This window comes from Colobus angolensis, unplaced genomic scaffold (genome assembly GCF_000951035.1).
Source record: "Colobus angolensis palliatus isolate OR3802 unplaced genomic scaffold, Cang.pa_1.0 Scaffold309, whole genome shotgun sequence".
In the NCBI taxonomy this organism is placed as follows: Eukaryota; Metazoa; Chordata; class Mammalia; order Primates; family Cercopithecidae; genus Colobus; species Colobus angolensis.
In genome coordinates this window covers 1713124-1733811 of record NW_012116366.1, presented here as the reverse complement: position 1 = coordinate 1733811, position 20688 = coordinate 1713124, and the positions used below count along the sequence as shown (strand labels likewise).

General features: G+C 35.5%; 1 protein-coding gene across 1 annotated transcript in view; it reads left to right on the top strand.

Moving 5' to 3' along the window:
- The window catches only part of PSME4 (proteasome (prosome, macropain) activator subunit 4), a 106423-nt gene that overhangs the window by 45643 nt on the left and 40092 nt on the right, over positions 1 to 20688 (top strand). The window contains exons 13-26 of the mRNA XM_011950578.1: positions 808 to 872; positions 1142 to 1292; positions 3248 to 3346; positions 3553 to 3622; positions 4405 to 4472; positions 5398 to 5613; positions 6165 to 6322; positions 7281 to 7376; positions 16296 to 16351; positions 17576 to 17632; positions 17850 to 17905; positions 17997 to 18095; positions 19560 to 19622; positions 19731 to 19826. Of these exons, the coding sequence (XP_011805968.1) occupies positions 808 to 872; positions 1142 to 1292; positions 3248 to 3346; positions 3553 to 3622; positions 4405 to 4472; positions 5398 to 5613; positions 6165 to 6322; positions 7281 to 7376; positions 16296 to 16351; positions 17576 to 17632; positions 17850 to 17905; positions 17997 to 18095; positions 19560 to 19622; positions 19731 to 19826 (1350 nt within the window). The remainder of the gene's footprint in view (positions 1 to 807; positions 873 to 1141; positions 1293 to 3247; positions 3347 to 3552; positions 3623 to 4404; positions 4473 to 5397; positions 5614 to 6164; positions 6323 to 7280; positions 7377 to 16295; positions 16352 to 17575; positions 17633 to 17849; positions 17906 to 17996; positions 18096 to 19559; positions 19623 to 19730; positions 19827 to 20688) is intronic.

Sequence of the window (20688 nt, the reverse complement as noted above, 5' to 3'; positions counted from 1 at the left end):
GCACACCACCAGGCCTGGCTAATTTTTTGTAGTTTTAGTAGAGACGGGGTTTCACCATGTTGGCCAGACTGGTCTCGAACTCCTGGCCTCAAGTAATCTGCCCGCCTCGGCCTCCCAAAATGCTGAGAGTGCAGATGTGAGCCACTGTACCCAGCCCCCAGAACTATCTTCTTTAATGCAAGCATGTCGCCCAGGCTGGAGTGCAATAGTGCCATCTTGGCTCACTGCAGCCGCTGCCTCCCGGTTTCAAATGGTTCTTGTGCCTTAGCCTCCTGGGTAGCTGGGATTACAGGCGTGTGCCACCATGCCTGGCTAATTTTGTGTGTGTGTATTTTTAGTAGCGATGGGGCTTTGCCATGTTGGCTAGACTGGTCTTGAACTCTTGACCTCAAGTGATCTGCTCGCCTTGGCCTCCGAAAGTGCTAGGATTCTAGACATGAGCCACAGTGTCTGGCCAGCCGCTGCACCCAGCCGAGAGCATGTTGTTGTTTATGTTTTTTTGGACATTCAGGTAGTGAGAGACTAGACTTTACATCAGCAGTTTGAAAACTGAATTTATAATAAAGATAGCTGCTTGACTTCTGTATTTGGCCCTTGTAAAATAACATTAATTGCTTCTTTCTTTGGTTCCTAGAAAGTAGTAGATCAAGTCTTTCTAAATTGATAGGCAAGTATGGTGCTGTTTCTCATAGTACCCAATATAATGGTTTAGTGTAGATACATTTGGGAGGCAATAATTGAGTTTTGTTAGTTCAGGGAAAAAAACTAAGGCTATATGTAATCTTTCTTCGCATTGGGATATTATAGGTGGAACGAGAACTTTGTTCAGCCACAGCTGAATTTGAGGACTTCGTCTTACAATTTATGGACAGGTGAGCTTGTAACCTACACCAACATTTAGCTGACATTCTAGAAAATGACTCTTCTATCCCAGAAACTTTAGTTTATTTCTGCATTATAACCTTTATTTAGCTACTACTGGTGCTCCTGAAGTTATAAAAGGGTAATCAATTTGTGAACCACGTAGAAATTAAGTAGCTATCACCTGAATAGTTAGGACAATAGAGAGTTACTTAATCACCACCAAAAATGTCAAACCAGATTTTAGTTGCTGAAATTATGCTTTGTTTGGATTATTTAGATGCTTTGGACTTATAGAAAGTAGCACATTGGAGCAAACAAGAGAAGAGACAGAAACTGAGAAAATGACACACTTGGAGAGTTTGGTCGAATTAGGTCTGTCTTCTACGTTTAGTACAATCCTCACCCAATGTTCCAAAGAAATATTTATGGTAAGAACATTGCTACAAAAATTAAACTTCCAGCTTTTAAGTTTCATTTGATGTTTTAAAATTGACTTCAGGTTACTTTGTGTATATCATGCAGTTTATCATTTACATTCATACTGAAGTTTTAAAGAAATACACAGTTGCTCCTCATTATTTGCAAATTTCATATTTGCAGATTTACCTATTTGCTCTAATTATTTGCAACCCGAGAATCAAAGCTTTTGTGACTGACAAAAATTTAGCTACCTAAATTTGATCTCACATATACCATGTGTTCTCAGCTGAGAGCAAACTAGGCACTCTGCCTTCTTATATCCAGCTCCACTTAAGTGTCCCCTTTGCGATCTATTTAATGCCATGTTTTTACATTTTTATGCTTTTTGTTGGTGATTCTGCTGTTTAAAAATGTCAAAAATGGCTCCCAAGTGTTTAGTGTTTAAAGGGTTCCTAAGATAAGAGAGTTGTGCTATGCCTAATGGAAAAAACACTGTGCTAGGTGAGTGTCAACAGGCATGAGTTACAGTGCTGTTGACTGGGGATTAAATGTTAGTGAATCAACAATATGGATTAAATAAGTTGTCTGTAAACATAAACACACTTAGGATTATGTATTGATCAGTTGATGAAAATGTTGTCACTATAGGTTCACAGGAACATAATCCTGTATTTCCCCTGGGAGCAATGGTTCAGTATTTGCTAGTTCACTTGTCATAGCAAATTTATAGAACATGACTACCATGAACAACAAGAAACAACTGTGTTGTTTAATTTTACAATTAAAAATCATTACTCAGCTGAGTTTTAGAAATTGCTTATGACATCACCGGCATGATAGAAATTAAATCCTAAGACTAATTGATGGATTAGAAGTAGTTATCTTCGTAAGACATTCAGTAAGCATTGACTTATTCAATATTGGTTGATACCTGTTACCTGTAGTGTGGTACCTATTATCTGTAGCCTTTAAGACTACACTTTATTTTCATTTCTGTTTTTTTCCCCATCATCTGTAATTATCACTGTTAAATATGTTAATCCTGAAAGCCAAATTGCCTTACAACGGGGTGAAATAAATGCTATGATTATGTTAGTATAAAGAAATGAACACAAATCATCTCTTGTTTAACCAAAAGGAGTTGTTTATACTTTTCAGTATTGTTAACCCAGGTTTAGAACTCATTGTTCCAATGAGCAAAATTAAAGTTTTGTGACATGATTGTAACATAAATAGACTGCTTCAGGTCTTTTAGGGTAAGGATAGATATCTAGTTTGTAGTTGTCAGGATGACAAATTATATTAGTTATTCCAAAAACTTCCCTTTGTTGTATTCAGTTAGCCAGGAGGATAATTAAATTGCATGTTTCCACCAGGTATAATTTTATGTGTAGGTTTCTGTGGCAAGTAAAATCTTAATACCTCAATTTTTTTTTTTTTTTTTTTTTTGAGACAGAGTCTCACTCTGTCACCCGGGCTGGAGTGCAGTGGCACGATCTCGGCTCACTGCAACCTCCACCTCCCCAGTTCAAGCAATTCTCATGCTTCAGCCTCCTCAGCAACTGGGACACTACAGGCATGCACTACCATGCCTGGTCGATCTTTGCATTTTTAGTGGAGACAGGGTTTCGCCATGTTGGCCAGGCTGGTCTTGAACTCCTGATGTCAAGTGACCCTCCTGCCTCAGCCTCCCAAAGTGCTAGGATTACAGGTGTGAGCCACCACACCCAGCCAGTACTTCAAATATTTTGTTCAAGTTAGGATCGTGGACAAAGATTGTTCTTAGACCTGAATGTAACATTATTAAACAAATTCTTTTAAAATCAGATGGCTAAAAATTGCCCATTTGTTTATTTTTGGAATTGTCTAAATATATGTATCGTTTTCTTTTATGTTCTATAAGATGTTTAATTTTCTGAAAACATGCTCATTAGACATTTTCATTTCTTATATATCTTAACAGGTGGCCCTTCAGAAGGTTTTTAATTTTTCTACTTCACATATATTTGAAACAAGAGTAGCAGGTCGCATGGTGGCAGACATGTGCCGCGCTGCTGTAAAGGTGAGTTTATTTTTTTGAACTGATGTATTAATGACTCAACAATCAACAAGTTTATATGGTTAATTATTTCAGAGGTGCTTGTATGCTTAAAATACATAGTTCTTTCAGTAGCTGCTTATTTATAGCTTTTTGTTACCACTGAAAATAATAGTGCTAGTATATATTTACCTTTCAAAAAAAACTTATTTATACAAATATGTTTTCAGTGCTGCCCAGAAGAATCTTTGAAGCTCTTTGTTCCCCACTGCTGCAGTGTTATAACTCAGCTTACAATGAGTAAGTCATAAGGTCATTATTCTCTCTTTACAATTTTGGATAAGTTTTTTTCTTGGTTTCTAAAACTGTTAATGACAACAGATTCTTTTAGCTACACAATATTTTGTAATTTGAGGAGCAATTGTCTCCAAAAAGGTATCATCCAGGTTGGCAGTAGCTTAAAAATGTTACTTTATTAATATTTGTATACAACAACCATCCAGAGGTTACCTTCAAAAATATCAGTTATTGGCCAGATGCGGTGGCTCACACCTGTAATCCAAGCACTTTGGGAGGCCAAGGCAGGCGGATCATGAGGTCAGGAGATCAAGACCATCCTGGCTAACATGGTAAAACCCCGTCTCTACTAAAAAATACAAAAAAAAAAAAAATTAGCCGGACGTGGTGGCGGGCCCCTGTAGTCCCAGCTACTCCAGAGGCTGAGGCAGGAGAATGGCGTGAACCCGGGAGGCAGAGCTTGCAGTGAGCCGAGATAGCACCACTGCACTCCAGCTGGGCAACAGAGTGAGACTCTTTCTCAAAAATAAATAAATAAGTAATCATATCAGTTATTTTGTGAGATACAGAGGAGCAGAAGTCTTGGTTGGTGCGTTTATTTTCTTGAAAATTTTGTTTCTGCCTCCTTTTGGAGCAAGCTCAGCTTCATGAAGAAGAAATAATAAGTCTTCCTAAAAGAGGCTTTCCTCAGCTATTGGAAATATTAAATATAAATATTTTAAAATGCTGTATTTAGTTGAATGCATAGTTTTTTCCCCCCCTTAATACTATTTTGCTGCTTTTAGATGATGATGTATTAAATGATGAAGAGCTGGACAAGGAATTACTATGGAATCTTCAACTTTTGTCTGAGGTATGGTAAATCTTTGGAATAAAAAACATGACTATGAAAACATTGACTTGCTTTTAGGATTTAGCTCTTCCTGACAAAATGACTTTAAAACATATGAAAAGTCTGAGTTTTGGAAATTTATTGATGAGGCTTTGGAAAGTCAGAATATATCATACTCTTATTGTCAAAGGAGTGGTATAGTTGATCACTGCATGTTCAACCATCTACTTAACTTAGTTTTACCAGTTAATTCTAATATGGGTAACTCAGTAATTGAAAAAGTTGATCAGATTTGGGAATTTTTTTTGTCTACTATTTAAATTTGGCCATCAATCAAACTTAAGTTTTCTTTATCAGTTTTTTCAGAAGTTTAATTAGGGCTGGGTGCAGTGGCTCACGCCTGTAATCCCAGCACTTTGGGAGGACAAGGCAGGCAGATCACGAGGTCAGGAGATTGAGACCATCCTGGCCAACATGGTGAAATCCTGTCTCTACTAAAAATACGAAAATTAGCTGGGTGTGGTGGCGGGTGCCTGTAATCCCAGCTACTCCGGAGGCTGAGGCAGGAGAATTGCTTGAACCCGGGAGGCGGAGGTTGCGGTGAGCCGAGATCGTGCCACTGCTCTCCAGCCTGGCGACATAGCAAGACGCCCTCTCAAAAAAAAAAAAAAAAAAAAAAAAAGTTTAATTAGGTTTAGTCTTCTTAGGAGAATAGACTCTTTTGAAAGGGATGTTACTGTGATGCATGAAAACTTAAGCTCAGAAAATGTGATTTCACAAAGAATTATTAGAATGCAGTTAAAATGAAAATCCTAAAATCAGTTACAGTCATTTAGAGAAATACTATCTTAGACTATGTTAGTGGCCAGACATTGAACTTTGCATTAATGACTGGTTCTTGGTCTTTTAACCAAAATATCTTCAACTATTTTTTCCCTCTTTTTAGATTACTCGAGTGGATGGAAGGAAGTTGCTTCTTTATAGGGAGCAGCTTGTAAAGATTCTCCAAAGAACCCTACATTTAACCTGTAAGCAGGGTTACACTCTGTCTTGCAACCTTTTGCATCATCTTCTCCGTTCTACCACACTTATCTACCCTACAGAATACTGCAGTGTGCCAGGTGGCTTTGACAAGCCTCCTTCTGAATACTTTCCTATCAAGGCAAGCATTTTCAATACTTTAGGATTCAAGGATATGTTGATGTTTTTTGTTTTAAGGGATTCAAAGTGTTTTTGTTTTTTTTGGCATATAAAGATGTTAGTTTTTTATTTTTAAGATAGATTATTAAAACTATTATTGGAATGTGTGAAACTTGTGCTGTCTCACTTTGCATGGAACTAAAACTCTAGTTTTCTTTCCTGTTGGTATGTGAAACAACTTGGTATGCCATATGTAATGTCTGTAGTCTAATATAATTTTATTGCTAAACTAAGCCTCACATAAACTCATCGTCACTTTTATAGTATCACTCTTAGAGCAAACTCATATTATAACGAGTACTCTTCGGGGAGACTTTTTTCAGGAGTGATAACGAAGAGGCAATAAGATGTTGTTTTCATGCTACTTTTTTGTATGTCATTTGCTAGCTTAGGTTTGGATTATGTGTACATTTTCTTTTAAATGTTAAAAATTGTGTATATGTATGTGGGTTTGTTGTTGTTGTTACCGTTTTTAATTTCTCAACTTGCTGAGTAGATGCTGTTCTTTTCTAGGACTGGGGCAAACCCGGGGACTTATGGAATCTGGGAATCCAGTGGCATGTACCTTCTTTAGAAGAAGTGTCTTTTGCCTTTTATCTTTTGGACTCCTTTCTTCAGCCTGAGCTTATCAAACTCCAGCATTGTGGGGATGGAAAACTTGAAATGTCTAGGTTGGTTTTATTTTATAATTAGAGTTATTCAGTTGCAGAGTACAGACGTGTTTTGTCGCTTTATCTGGCATAGCTCGTATTCATTTTCAATTGTGTTTTGAAAATCTGCTGTACGTGTACTTAGAAAATCATTTAATATAATGTTGTATAACAGAAAATTTGACAACACTTAAACATTTTAAACACAAAAAGTCTGGGTTTCTTTTTCTAATTTTTTTTTATTACCTTCTTAGCAGGTTCACTTGTATATCTTTTGGAAAGTGTGTGTAGATATACCTTCTTTGAAAGGAATGCCTGTTTTCCTAGACTCAGCTAAGATTTTATTGTGTTGTTCTCAAAATGTTATTTTGAGAATTATTTCTATAAGATTTTTGTTTCTTGTTCCACAGGTATTTAACAAGAAATAAGTACTTGAAACCATTAGACTTTCATAGTTTGAATCTTTGAAAATTTCTGAAATAATAGCAAGAAAATTAATATGTCAAACGCCACAAATTTTTCATAAGCAGATTTAGGAATGGGCTTCGAGAAAGAAGTGTGATTGACTAACATTAACTCTGTCGTGCTCTGAACTGCTTTTTGGAGTAAATGTTTAACTAGTCCCATTTGTAAAAGATGGAATAAGCTGGAAGATCTTCTGTAGCGTTATTTCCTCTTTTTATTAGTGGCAGTGGTCTTCGGTAAAAGGATGCTTAAATTAACAATTGTTTCACAAAGGGCAGTTAATTATTGTTACTTGTGATTATTTAGAGCCTGTTTAAATGTAAGCAGGCATAGTGTTAGCAATAAATATATGTTTAATTGTTCTTTACTGTTGGTAAACTGAAGACATTTGTTATTTCTTTACCTTAATCATTTATATCCCCACATGATAAAACTTTTGTGCTAGGCTCTAGCAGGCTTATTAAATAGGGATTTGGAGTCTTCTAAAATATGAAAATGTCTTGTTTTTTTCTAGAGATGATATTCTACAGAGTCTGACTATAGTGCACAACTGTTTAATTGGCTCTGGAAACCTCCTACCTCCGTTGAAAGGAGAGCCAGTTACTAACTTGTAAGTAAAAATAACTACTTTATTTTGCCACTTAGCATATATTTTAGGTCTTAGTCACTTAATGAGTTATTGGTTTGTTATTGTTATTGCTGTTACTTCTGTATCAGTTTAACCTTTTTATTTGTCACTGTTAAGGTCAAAAATACCAGAGGTACAATTTAGGTCTATAAACCTGAAGGCTTTATTCAGATTTTCCCATGGTACCAGGATAGAATAACTTCAGGTATTAATTTTAAAATATCAAATGTGAAGATACTAAGTTAATCTGTTAGTTTACTGAGTTAATTACAATAAATAATGTTCTTTTAAAAAGGAAAAATACTGCTTTTTTTTTTTATCTGTAGCAAATGTTGATTTAGGATTTTGTAGCAAAAAACTTTTTTAAAAAAATAAAGGTTTCTTCAATCTTATTCATTATGATTTTGAACTTTTTGTATCTCAGTTTGTTATGATTTTTTAAGTGTTTTCCAAGTGTTATTATTTTGAACGAATAGCTAAATTGAATCCATTGTTAGTTCTGCCATTTAAGGTGAAAAAAATCAAGTTAGAATAAAATCAGCAGAGGCAGGCCCAGTGTGGTGGCTTATGAGGCAGACAGATCCTTTGAGTGCAGGAGTTCGAGATCAGCCCGGATGACATGGCAAACTCCTGTCTCTACAAAAAATACAAAAATGAGCTGGGCGTGGTGGCATGTACCTGTAGTCCCAGCTGAGGTGGGAGGATTGCTTGAGCCTGGGAGGTGGAGGTTGCAGTGAGCCGAGATCATGCTGCTGCACTCTAGCCTGGGCAATAGAGTGAGACCCTGTCTCAAAAAAAAAAAAAAGAAAAAGCATAAAATCAGCAGTATATATTAATTTTAGCTTAATTATTAAGTAGATAATAATTTAAATATATTAAGATCATTTTTTTCAACATCAGTATCTTGTTACTAAGCAAGTTAATGAAATCACATGTAAATCACATTCAAATTAGTAAGTGCCCTCTCTTCCCCCTCAAAATACACAAAGGGGAAAATGATGTACTGATTTTGCAACAAAAACGTTAAAAAGCCTCAAGAAGTGGTTTCAAAATGTGGCTTACGTGTCTTTCCCATACTTTGTGTAGTCAGTGTTTGGAGTCATGCATTTCCCATTTTTTTCACTCCAAAAAATTGTTCTTAGGCATTGAGCTTTTTAGATTATTAAGTTTAAGAAGGAGAAGTTAGGGTCATTTCAGGTAAGGACATCTGTTATAAGTGTGTCTAGGAATTTGCCAAATTCTTTTTTAAAGGACTTTTGTTTTTCATTAGTTTTGTTGTTTAAGAGGAGTTATACCAGAAAAAAAGATTGATTTTGAACAATATTTAAAAATAAGAGCCTTCAAAAATTATTTTGATTTTCACCTATGATCTTAACAGTGTGTATTACAGTAAGAACTTGACCCTTTTATGGCATGCAAAAAGCTATTTCATACTTAGCAAACCTTGAGTTCTGCTTGAAGGTGGCAACAATTAGAATTGTGGTCATTTAATCCAACAATTTAAGAGCAAAAGCATGTGTTTTTAATGTTAGTAAATTTTTAGTACTGAGTGATCATTAGGATGCACTGCTGAAGGGTCTGCTAAAGAGGCCAAGGGATTTTCCTTGCAGTTTGTATCAGCCTGTGTCTTGATGACATGTACATTGTAATAGTGAGTTGAAGCAAAAGGCTTTATCCTTTGAAATAAATGTGCATCATGACAAAAGCTTCATATATTTGATTATAAAACCAATTAGATTTTTGTATAATGAAGTGCATTTTAATAAGGAAAAGAATATATTATGATAATCTTACGAATACCATATAATACAGACTATTAGTTTATATTACTATATATTATAAGCTATAAAATTGATCCTGAGTATCCTTTTATTGGCTTTTTCCAGAAAAGTTAAAAAGGAAAGATAAATTTAGCCTGAAAGGTTTTGCGTTTTAGCGCTTGCACATTTAGAGTGAAAATTTAATGTAATGAAGTAATAAAAATCTATATTAAATATATGTACATGTTTATATATTTAAACATATATAGATAAAAATATAAAATGCTTCCTGATATATACCTAATAATATAATGAAATAAAACTTCAATTTTTAAAAATCATTGAATAATACATATTTTTAGGGTTGTTTTTAGTTACATATATCTGTGGGGGATAGTGATTATATAAAGTAGAATTAAGAATAAATGAACATCTCTTTGTCTTTGAATTGCCAAAAGAGGGAGTTTTAAGTCTTCCTTTGGCTTTTACAAGTTCTTAATAGAATTGTATTTAATTTATAACTGGCATTACCTTCAGCTGAAGCTTTATTTGGCAAAGTATAGCTTTTGACATTTATTTCCTATGTGTAACATTTTTACTTTTTTTGACAGATGGTTAATCTCATAAAGTATCATAAAATAGCCTTTAAAATTTCTAAAATGCTAATTTTAATATAGGTTAGTAATTGTTAAAATCTTCTAAATCTAAATTGATTTGAAAAAACTAATACAGTTATTCCAATAGATGGCCCCAGGGTTCTGTGATACAAATTCATACTGCCTGGTGTGAAGAATGAATATCTGTAGCATAATTTATGGTGATTATCAGCAGATCAGTTTGAAACTAGTAGAGAAAGAGAATTAACTTAGCACATTAGTTGCTCCACAGGAAATGGGAAAATGTACTAGGTCAGGGAGAAAATGAAACACATAATTGTAATGAATATTTTAGTGTAATGTCTAAGATGTCTGAGGAAAATATCTATTGTTAATAACAGTTTGGCTGTGGTATTAGGAGACATTATGCATTTTCTGAAATACCAGACCAGTTTTTAGAAGCACATAGCAATTCATGATTCTTTTTTTTTTTTTTTTTGAGATAGTCTTGCTCTGTTGCCCAGGCTGGAGTGAAGTGGTGTGATCTCAGCTCACTGCGACCTCCACCTCCCGGGTTGAAGCGATTGTCCTTCCTCAGCTTCCTGAGTAGCTGGGATTATGGGCACCCGCCACCACACCCAGCTAATTTTTGTATTTTAATTTTTTTTGAGGTGGAGTTTCGCTTTTGTCACCTAGGCTAGAGTACAATGGCGCTGGCGCTATCTTGGCTCACTGCAACCTCTGCCTCCCGGGTTCAAGCGATTATCCTGCCTCACCCTCTCAAGTAGCTAGTATTGCAGGCTTATGCCACCAAGCCTGGCTAATTTTTTTTTTTTGTATTTTTAGTAGAGACAGGGTTTCACCATGTTGGCCAAGCTGGTCTCGAACTGCTGACCTCAAGTGATCTGCCTGCCTCGACCTCCAAAAGTGCTGGGATTATAGGCGTGAGCCACCACATTCAGCTTTATATAAGTCTTTTTTAAAACATTTAAATTTATATAAATCTTAGGTAAAATTCTAGCTGGTATAATTTTTTTTGTCAGATTACTCAGTATTAAGACTGCCTTGTGTGTGTAAGAGTAGTCTTTGTCTTGTGGAAGAAAGAGTACAGTGATTAAAAAAGCCAACCAAACAAAAAAAGCCCTAGAAGCTTAGTTTACTTCTTTTTTTTTTCTTCTTTAACAAAAAATAGAGACAAGGTCTCACTATGTTGCCCAGGCTGGTCTCTGAGCTCAAGTGATCCTCCCACCTCAGCCTCCCAAAGTGCTAGGATTACAGGTGTGAGCCACCACACCAGCTTTTTTATTTATGTATTTTTTTTTTAGTTTTTTTTGAGATAGGGTCTTGCTCTGTTGCCCAGGTTGGAATGCAGTGACACAATCTTGGTTCACTGCACCCTCCATCTCCTGGACTCAAGTGATCCTCCCACGTTAGCTCCCACATAACTGAGACTATTGGCGTGGGTCACCACGCCCAGTTAATTTTTGTATTTTTTGTAGAGATGGGGTTTCGCTATGTTGCCTAGGCTGGTCTCAATTTCCTGAGCTCAGGTGATCCACCTGTCCCCACATCCAAAAGTGCTAGGATTACTGGCAGGCATGAGCCACCACACCCAGCCAAAGCTTAGGTTACTTTTTAGTTTTCCTGTGAGAATATCTAACTTAGTCCTAATAGGGTATGTGGGATGGTCTTAAAATCTCATTGTTCAGGGGAGTGGCTACTAAATGGGAAAACCTATCTTCTGTGCTATATTATTATATTAGAGATTGACAAAAAATAAAAAGCCATGTTCTAAGCATGAAAGTAAATGATCTACCTGTTGGTATCCACTTTGGGGATACCATGTACCTTTGGGCCTTTAGCAATATAGGGTTACTCAATATCTTTTTTTTGAAACGGAGTTTCACTCTTGTTGCCTAGGCAGGAGCGCAGTGGCGCAATCTCAGCTCACTGCAGCCTCCGCCTCCCACGTTCAAGTGATTCTCTAGTCTCAGCCTCCTGGGTAGCTGGGATTACAGGCATGTGCCACCATGCCCGGCTAATTTTTGTATTTTTAGTAGAGACAGGGTTTCACCATCTTGGCCAGACTGGTCTTGAACTCCTGACCTCGTGATCCACCCACCTCTGCCTCCCAAAGTGCTGGGATTACAGGCGTGAGCCACTATGCCCAGCCGCTAAATATCTTATACTTACTATAAACTTTACAGTTTCAAAGGATAGATATAATCAAGTAATTGTGGGTAATTAAGGGTAAATTTTTTCTTATTTTGTACCATTGGAAACAATTTGAATTTCTAACAGTTTTGTCAGATATCACAGGTTGCTGAATTAATCTTAAAATAAGACCTATTTTGCTCTTGGAACCTTTAGATAGTGTTTTAAGAGAAATATTTGTGGTATAGTTTATACTTATAATTCTACCTTTATAGATGTGGAAGTTGGATTATGTCTTTCCAGAGTCACAGGAATTTTGGACACTTGCCTTTAATCCTGAAATCGTCATTAATTTTTCTTTTTGCAGTCCATTCTCTAAATAATCTTTTAGGTCTAACCAGCTATCACAGGATGCAAAAAACTAACATCTAAAAAACAGGGTTACTCAAGGTAGAGGAGTCGTTTTTCATCTCAAAATATTTCTTTACTTTGTGCCCCCTTTCCTCTGATAGATTTATTACGTTATTTCTAGTTAAATCATCCTTAGGATCTCAGCTTTTACTAACTTTTCACTCAAAGAAATTCATACTTAAGGTCTGATAGTGAGACCATTTCATTGATATGTGAAAGGATGTGTTGCTTATGCAATGAGGGGCAGGGCTAGCTAACCTCTCTTGGCACCTCCAGGAAACTACCCAGCTCTGCTGGGGGAGCTGCACACAGAAAAGGAAACAGTTACTACTCCACGGTGAGTAACCCTGTTTTCTCCTTATTTCACCTTCTGACTGTTTTCATTTATTTTTAAAAGCTTGTATGTCAGACTTGGAAATAGTTCCTGTTTTCAGAGTTAATTTAAAATCTAGCAGCATATAAGATTTCTCTTTACTTAGCAACCCTTTGTTCACTTGGCAGGATAAGAGGCAGGTTTTCGTTTGTGTTTGTAGTTATTATTGCTACCTAGGATTGAATTGGATAATAGAACACAAAAACAGGCCTAATTGTCTCTTGTGAAACATTTATACTTTGAAGGGAAAAAAAATCTTTTAGTGGCTTGGTTTTACATCTTTTATGTTTATTTTTATTTCGAAGGGGAAGGGTTATTGGGAAGATAGGATGTTCTTTCACTTATACACAGGAAGAATTTTATATTATTGTTTACAGCTGTTTCATGACAATTCACCCAGCCTTCATTTACATATGTGATTTGTATTATATATTTTGTTTTTGTGTTAACAGTTATTTTTCACCATCCCTTCTTTCCTACAAGTGATTCTTTTCATAGTTCTGCTCTAATCATATCTAAAGAAGGTTGCCATCTAGTGGTATGAATACTATAGTTGTTGAAAATTCATAGGTCTTTTTTTTAGTGGTACAAATATTTTAATACATTTTACTATAAGTTAGGTGGCCTGGTATTATCTAGAAGCTATGAAGCAGATTTAACTTTATTATTATATAGAGGTGTTATTTACAGTATATTGTGCTGGAATTATTTTTTTGAATTGTATTGTTCCTTAGGTTAAATGATAATATGGTTTATAAAATGAACTAGCGAATGAGTAGGATGGATTTCACATGGGGAAGGGGGAGGTAGTGATGGAATTTGATTTAACTTATGTACTATTACTATAGCTTTTAGTCAGAATATAGATCTGTAAGACAGTGCCTTAAGCCTATTCACCTAAGATTATGTGCATAGCTAAAAGCTACTAGAACCATTTTATATATCAGAGATTACATTCTGGGTACAAGTAGATCTGTAACGTCACAAAGAGACAGAGTCATAATATTTTACTTGGGTAATGGATAGAGATTTCTTTTCGTAAAAAATCTTCTAAAGGTCAGAAGAGGTAGGGCGCTATGGCTCATGCCTATAATCCCAGTGCTTTGGGAAGTGGAGGTGGGAGGATTACTTGGGACCAGGCGTTTGAGACCAACTTGGGCACCATAGCGAGACCCTGTCTCTACCAAAAAATAAATAAACAAATTAGCTGACTTGGTGGCGTGCAAGAGCCTCAAGTGTGTGTGAGTCCACTTGAACTGGGAAGGTTGGGGCTGCAGTGAGCCATGATCATACCACTGCACTGCAGCCTGGGTGACAGAGGGAGATCCTGTCTTGAAAAAAAGAAAAAAAATAAGTAGCTACACTTGCTGAGAAGCAGTTACTGTAAAACATGCTAAGCCAGTTAATTTGTGGTAGGCAAGAAAATATCAAATTATGGTGGATAAGAATAAATAAAAGCTGTAATGTGTACTACCCAGATATGTCCTATATATATAGTCTTCCCTTGGTGTAGTTAGGAGATTGGACCCACAGCATACCAAAATCCACTCATACTCAGTGCCACAGTAGGCCCTGTAGAGCTCGCATACACGAAAAGTCAGCCCCCCATATGTGTAGATTTCTCATCTGGCTAATACATTTAGTAGAAGAAAAAATCTGCGTGTAAGTAGACCCACACCTGTGTTGTTCAAGGGTCAGCTCTTTGTAGGAGATATGGAAGCTGTATTTTAATCCAAGTTTTAAAAGTAAAGGAAGAAGATAAGGCTTTTATTTAAATATATTGCTTAATATTTTACAATCTTATACAGGATTTTTAAAAGTAGTCAGCATAAGTGATAATTTTTCAGATTCCCTGGTAACAAAACAATTCAAAGTGTCCCATGGATTTAAAGAAATTTGGTGTCAGGACTCTTAGATGAAACTTGTTTGAAAAACTTTAAATTCCCAAATGACAGCTTTTTTGATATAATAAAACCTATGGAGAATAATTGGTCATAAAGAATGCTTTTTTTCTCTTTTTTGTATAATATGACTGTAACTAAAGTGACAGTAATTAAAATTCATGCTTGACTGAATGTTATATGGCATTAGATACAGACTGGGTAAGCTGCAGGCTGTATATTTCTACTTCAGAAAACTGTTTATGGCAGCAGTGGGGGGAGACATACTCTAATGGGATGGCTCACAGCAAGCACTTCCCCTTGCTCTAACAATGGGAGGGGCGGGGGAGGGTGGGAACCCTCTTGTGTTTTATTCTTGTTACTTTTGAGTACAGACCTTTTCTCTTTGGTGAAATCTAATTTCAGTAAAGACTTGACGTTCATGTAAAGGAATCTGATTGTATTTTCTACTAACAGATTTTGGATACATACATATTTTTGATCATGCAAAAATATATAAGATGCTCAAGTTTGCCAGTGGTTGAAGCTTTATAGAAGGAAAACAAATATTAAGCTTTGAAGTAAGTTAGTGAAAAAGAAGCCATTCTTTGTTTATACTCTGTGGGCTTGGTTTTGAAACTTGAGAAGGTATTGTTGCTATCCTCTGTACTGGGTTATGGTGAGGAACATAGTTAAATAACTGACATTTTACAAATGTTTTTTCCTATTACTTAAATTCATAATTGTCAAATATTAAGGTAGAGATAACCCATTTAATTCAGCTACTTTTTGAGGGTGTACAATATAGCTCGGGATGTACTGATTTAAAAATGGTATTTTCTTCATGGCAAGTGCTGTGCAGTTCATTGGTGATTAGTAATAATAACAAGATTGCTGTTTATTAACTCTGTATATGCTTGCCGCATTTGTGCCTGTTTTTCCTTTTAGAATGTATCTCTTTGTTTAATAAAAGCTTTGAATTGAATCTCATATTTTGAAATAAAATATTGAAAATGAGGTATATTTTTCACTAAAGAAAATGTAGATTTCAGATATGTCAATTCTCATTTTCCTATAAAATCTGTTCTTGCATATGTAAAAAGTGACTTTTAACTGTTTAATGAATTTAACTAGTTGGGTCTGGTTGTGGTAGCCTTGCAGAGCAGGGCTACCACTTATAGGCTCAGGGTAGCCTCTGGTTGTGGCATCATAATTCTTTATGGCAGATCTTTAATTAGGAAACAGTGATTTTTACGCCTGAATTTCTTCGAAAAGAGGTCTTTTTATTGCACATGTTAGGAGAGATGTGTTTGACTGACTTTAAGAGGAAGGGTAATGATTATCTAAATAAGCTTGTCAGTTCTATATGCTTTAGTAAAATTTGTGAGTTTTAACTGTTGTACCATTATTAAGCTGACTTTTCTTTATATAAATGTTTATCATATTTAATCTTTTACATTTGAATATTGGATATCAATATTATGTTCCTTTAGGAGGCCCCCTGAAGTCACTACATTTTTTCTTTAAGATAAATAACATGATTCTTACTGAAACTGCATTAATCTTGAGAAAGATAGATCGATTTTTCCCACTGAAGATGGGAAATCTGTGTCTGTTAAAAGAACATAATCTTTGTTTTGGTTTAAACAGTCCAGCAATGCAACTTTTCCCTTTAATACTTCATATTGGTATTATTAATAAATGCAAGCACTCTTGTTTTTATACAGAGTACCAAGTATGGTGTCCTTGGAAGAGACAAAGTTGTATACTGGACTTGAATATGGTATGTGAATCCTAATCCTAGTAAATCTGTGTGGATTATTTTTGTCAGTAACTCCACAAGGACAAAATGAAGTATGAAGTAGTGTTTTTGTTTTGTTTTGTTTTGAGACGGAGTCTCACTCTGTTGCCCAGGCTGGAATGTGGTGACGCGGTCTCTGCTCACTGCAACCCCTGCCTCCCTGCCTCCCAGGTTCAAACGATTCTTCTTGCCTCAGCCTCCCAAAGAGCTATGATTACAGGCATGTGCCACCAAGCCCAGCTAAGTTTTATATTTTTGGTAGAGACAGAGTTTCACCGTGGTGGCCAGGCTGGTCTCCAGCTCCTGACATCAAGTGATCTACCCACCTTCGCTTCCCAGAGTGCTGGGATTACAACCGTGAGCCACCCCGCCCAGCCTAAAATGAAGTAGTTTCGTATTACGATGTTCCTAATCTCTTTTTTGATATATGAAAAGAATATTAATTATACAGTAGTCATTTTTGCCTATTCTGAAGAAACTGGAAAATTATTATATAAAGAATAGCCAGTAAGAAATTGGGTCAATCTGTATTTGAATGCTATGTACAGAGGTAGGCTTTTATATATCATAATGTTCATTTATGTTTAAAATTATTCTAGCACTTATATATTATACTTGGTGTAAATAGGAATATTGTAACCCTATATTTGAATGAACTTTATGCCCTCCTATCATAATAAAGTTTTATAATAACATTTATGTAAAACATTTTATCATTAATGTTCCGAATATAACATGACTAGCACCCTTTCTCATTGCTGGATTAACACTAAAGTTAGTTATATACATTAATTGCTAGGGTGTAATTGCTTGATTTAGGTCACCCACTAATTAGAAAATTCCATGTATTTTAATCTCTAATTAGTGACTAGAGCCTTTGAAATATCAGCAAAGGTGGTTTTTCTTTCCCTCGCCCCTCCCACCTTCTTGCCCCGTGAAGTTTTATAAGCAGGTCATTTTATTTATTTTTTATTATTATTTTTCTTTATCTTGAAGCATGATAGACATCTCATAAGCAGGTCATTTAAGTGTAGAGGTTTTAGAAGTTGCTGTAACATGCCTAGCCACTAATCCAACTATGGTGAAGGCAGACCTATTTTTTCCTCCAATACTTTATCCCTTCTTGACCTAACCTGTTGATACTAACTTTAAAAGTCTGAGGAGCATTCAGTGTCTAAAATACCTTCTTTTATTTTTTCAAAATAGATCTGTCTCAAGAGAACCACCGCGAAGCAATTGCTGCAGTTATAAGGAAACTTCTTAGTAAGTATATCTGTACATTTAACTTATTTGTACTTTGGAATAAGTATTTTGGAATTTCAGTCTATAACATGCATGTGTTTACTTAACGTTTTTTATTCTAAATGGTGAGAATATTGCGCAGTGATTTTTTTCTTAATGGATTCTTAACTAATGCCTCAAGATTCTTATAGTAGTTCAAAATATTTTAACCAAAATCCTTTTCCTTCTCCCATTATAGACCACATACTTGATAATTCAGAAGATGATACCAAGTCATTATTTCTTATTATAAAGGTACAGTTGTCATTTAATAGTTGCATAATTATTAATATGATAAAGCTTGGATTGATGACTTGCAAATACAATGTGAAATTCTTTGACACAGATTATTGGAGACCTTTTGCAATTCCAAGGATCTCACAAGCATGAATTTGACTCACGATGGAAAAGCTTCAACTTAGTAAAGAAATCAATGGAAAATCGGGTCAGTATTTTCACCTAAAAGTCTGCACTAATTTTTTTTTTTTTAAATGTATAATAACCTCCTAGTTTGGATATTACTCATCATATAGAGGAAGTTTCCCTAAAAGGAAAAATAGTAGACTTAAAAATATGTAAAAGTTAAAAACATCATGGTAGAAATCAAATGGATCCTAGCAAAAAATGTGTTTTTCTTATACAGAATCTTCTTCCTGTTTCCATGATAGTCTCTAAACTCTCAGTGGGAATTTGGACAATAGCATTGAGACTACCTTGTAAGAACTTGAAGGAATTTAAAAATAGGAGGAATTATCTACAGGCATGAACTTAAAGCATTGCACTTTATGTAGATCTGAGAAAATTACCTTGTATTATATTCATGCTGCAGTAGAAGTCATCGTAAGCTTCTTTGGGACCCCGGAAGAAAGAGTATCCGTGTAAGCCAAGAGATGTTCATGGCAGTGTTCTTATACCAGAAACTTTTACTGAAATTGAGTGTAAAAAGGTTGTGTGAGTTCATTGTTTAGACAACAGTTGCTAGATACTTCAGGCAGAAGGAATGGCATGTAAAAGGGCAAGGAGATATAAAAACATCGCATGCTTTAGGGGCCAGCGGCTGTAGGGGGTAAACAAGGTTGTTTATACTTTGTTGTGAGAAAGTGCTTCAGTTTTATATTCAGCAGTGGGAGAGTCATTAAAGGTTCTTAAGTAGATCTGATTTGAATATTGATTGGAAAAGTCAACACTCAATTCACTAAACATTAAAAAGCTCTGCCACCACTGTGAACAGTAAGTACAAAGAGATTGATACTGGAAGCAAGAAAGGGAGTTAACTATTACACTCCAGGTGAAAAACACAGCCTGAGTCAAGTCACTGGTGTTGAAATGGAAATAACATGTTTTGAAAATGGTAGAATTGGGAGGCTTAATGACTAAGGAGCTGTGGTGTGGAAGAAGAAGAGTCTTTGAGCCTCAAGTATCTGCCTTTGGTGACCAGGTAGAAGATTATATGGATAAAAGCTTAATTGATAACTTTTAGAAATCTAAAAGATATCATTATTAAATTTTGTAGTAAACATATATTATTACCCTGAAAGGCTATGGCTATTTATAGATTTAAGAGAGTTGAGCAATTGTCTTAGTAGGCTGTTTTTGTACTTGCAATATTTAGCTGAATAAGAACACAGCTGTTGCTCTCCCATGCGTGGGTCTAGTAGTAAACTATCAGAGAAAAACAGGGTGTTGGATGGGCTATTTAAAAGGGGGATATTTCTACTATTACCCATAAAATTAATTAAGATAGCATATTTTTATTTAAGCCTGATGTCTTTAGAATAAAGGAAATACCACCACCACTGACGAGCCAACCAGGGACCTTTTGACCACTTACTAAGGTATTTTAGAGGCATCTATTGTTGAAGTCAATTAGTGAAAATGTTGAAATATTTGTTGCTACTTTGTTTTCCAGCTCCATGGGAAAAAACAACATATCAGAGCACTGTTGATTGATAGAGTAATGTTACAGCATGAGGTAAATATGTTTTTCATAATGATTTTTTAAATGCCAGTTTTCCAGATGAGTATTTAGTTGTGTTTTCATAATTAAATTTTAGTAAATACTTTGCAATTGTTTTCTTAGCTACGGACACTAACTGTTGAGGGTTGTGAATACAAAAAGATACATCAAGATATGATCAGAGATCTTCTTCGCTTATCTACAAGTTCATACAGTCAGGTAAGGTTTATCCAAACACGGCACTCTCCTCCTGCCCTCCCATTTTATTACATGCAATCTTAATTTCCCCCTTTTAACAAGAGAGTTTAAATAATTTCTCCCATAATTGGAATTATTCTCTCAATTACTGGAAATTGTAATTTCCAGTAATTACATCCAGGAAGTAATAAAACCAGAACCAAAAGCTAGGCTCTCTTAACTCACGTTAGCATAGAAAACAGCTTTCAAATTGCAAATATATTCAAGCTAAGTTTGCTAGTCATTTTTTTATAATGCTTAATGTTGCTATTTGTAACTACTTCTCATTTATTTAAATTTGGAAGACAGTGCTAGTGTGATATTGCTGGCACTTAAATCACATTTTGAAGTCCAGTCTACGAAGGCCACATAATTCCTCCTAGACATTATGCTTGGGTTTTAGGAAGCTGCTACCGCATGAATTGTGAGGGCTGTCTTTTAAGATAGTGGAGGCAAAAGAGATTCATGTGTAACAATTATTCTATCTTTGTAAAATAATGTAAATTAGCTACAGGTTAAGCATTGGAAACCCAAAATGCTCCAGAATCCAAAACTTTTTGAGCACCAACATGATGCGCGAAGGAAATGTTTATTGGAGCATTACTGATTTCAGAGTTTTGGATTTGGGGTGATTACCCAGAAAGTATATAATCCACATGTTTCAAAATTGGAAAAAAATCTCAAATCCAAAACATTTCTGGTCCTGAGCATTTTATTTTACTTTATTTTTGTTTTTATTTTTTGAGACACGGTCTCTGTTACCCAGGCTGCAGTGCAGCAGTGTGATCACAGCCTACTGTAGCCTTGAACTCAAGCTTTGAGCTTGAGCTCAAGCGATTTTCTC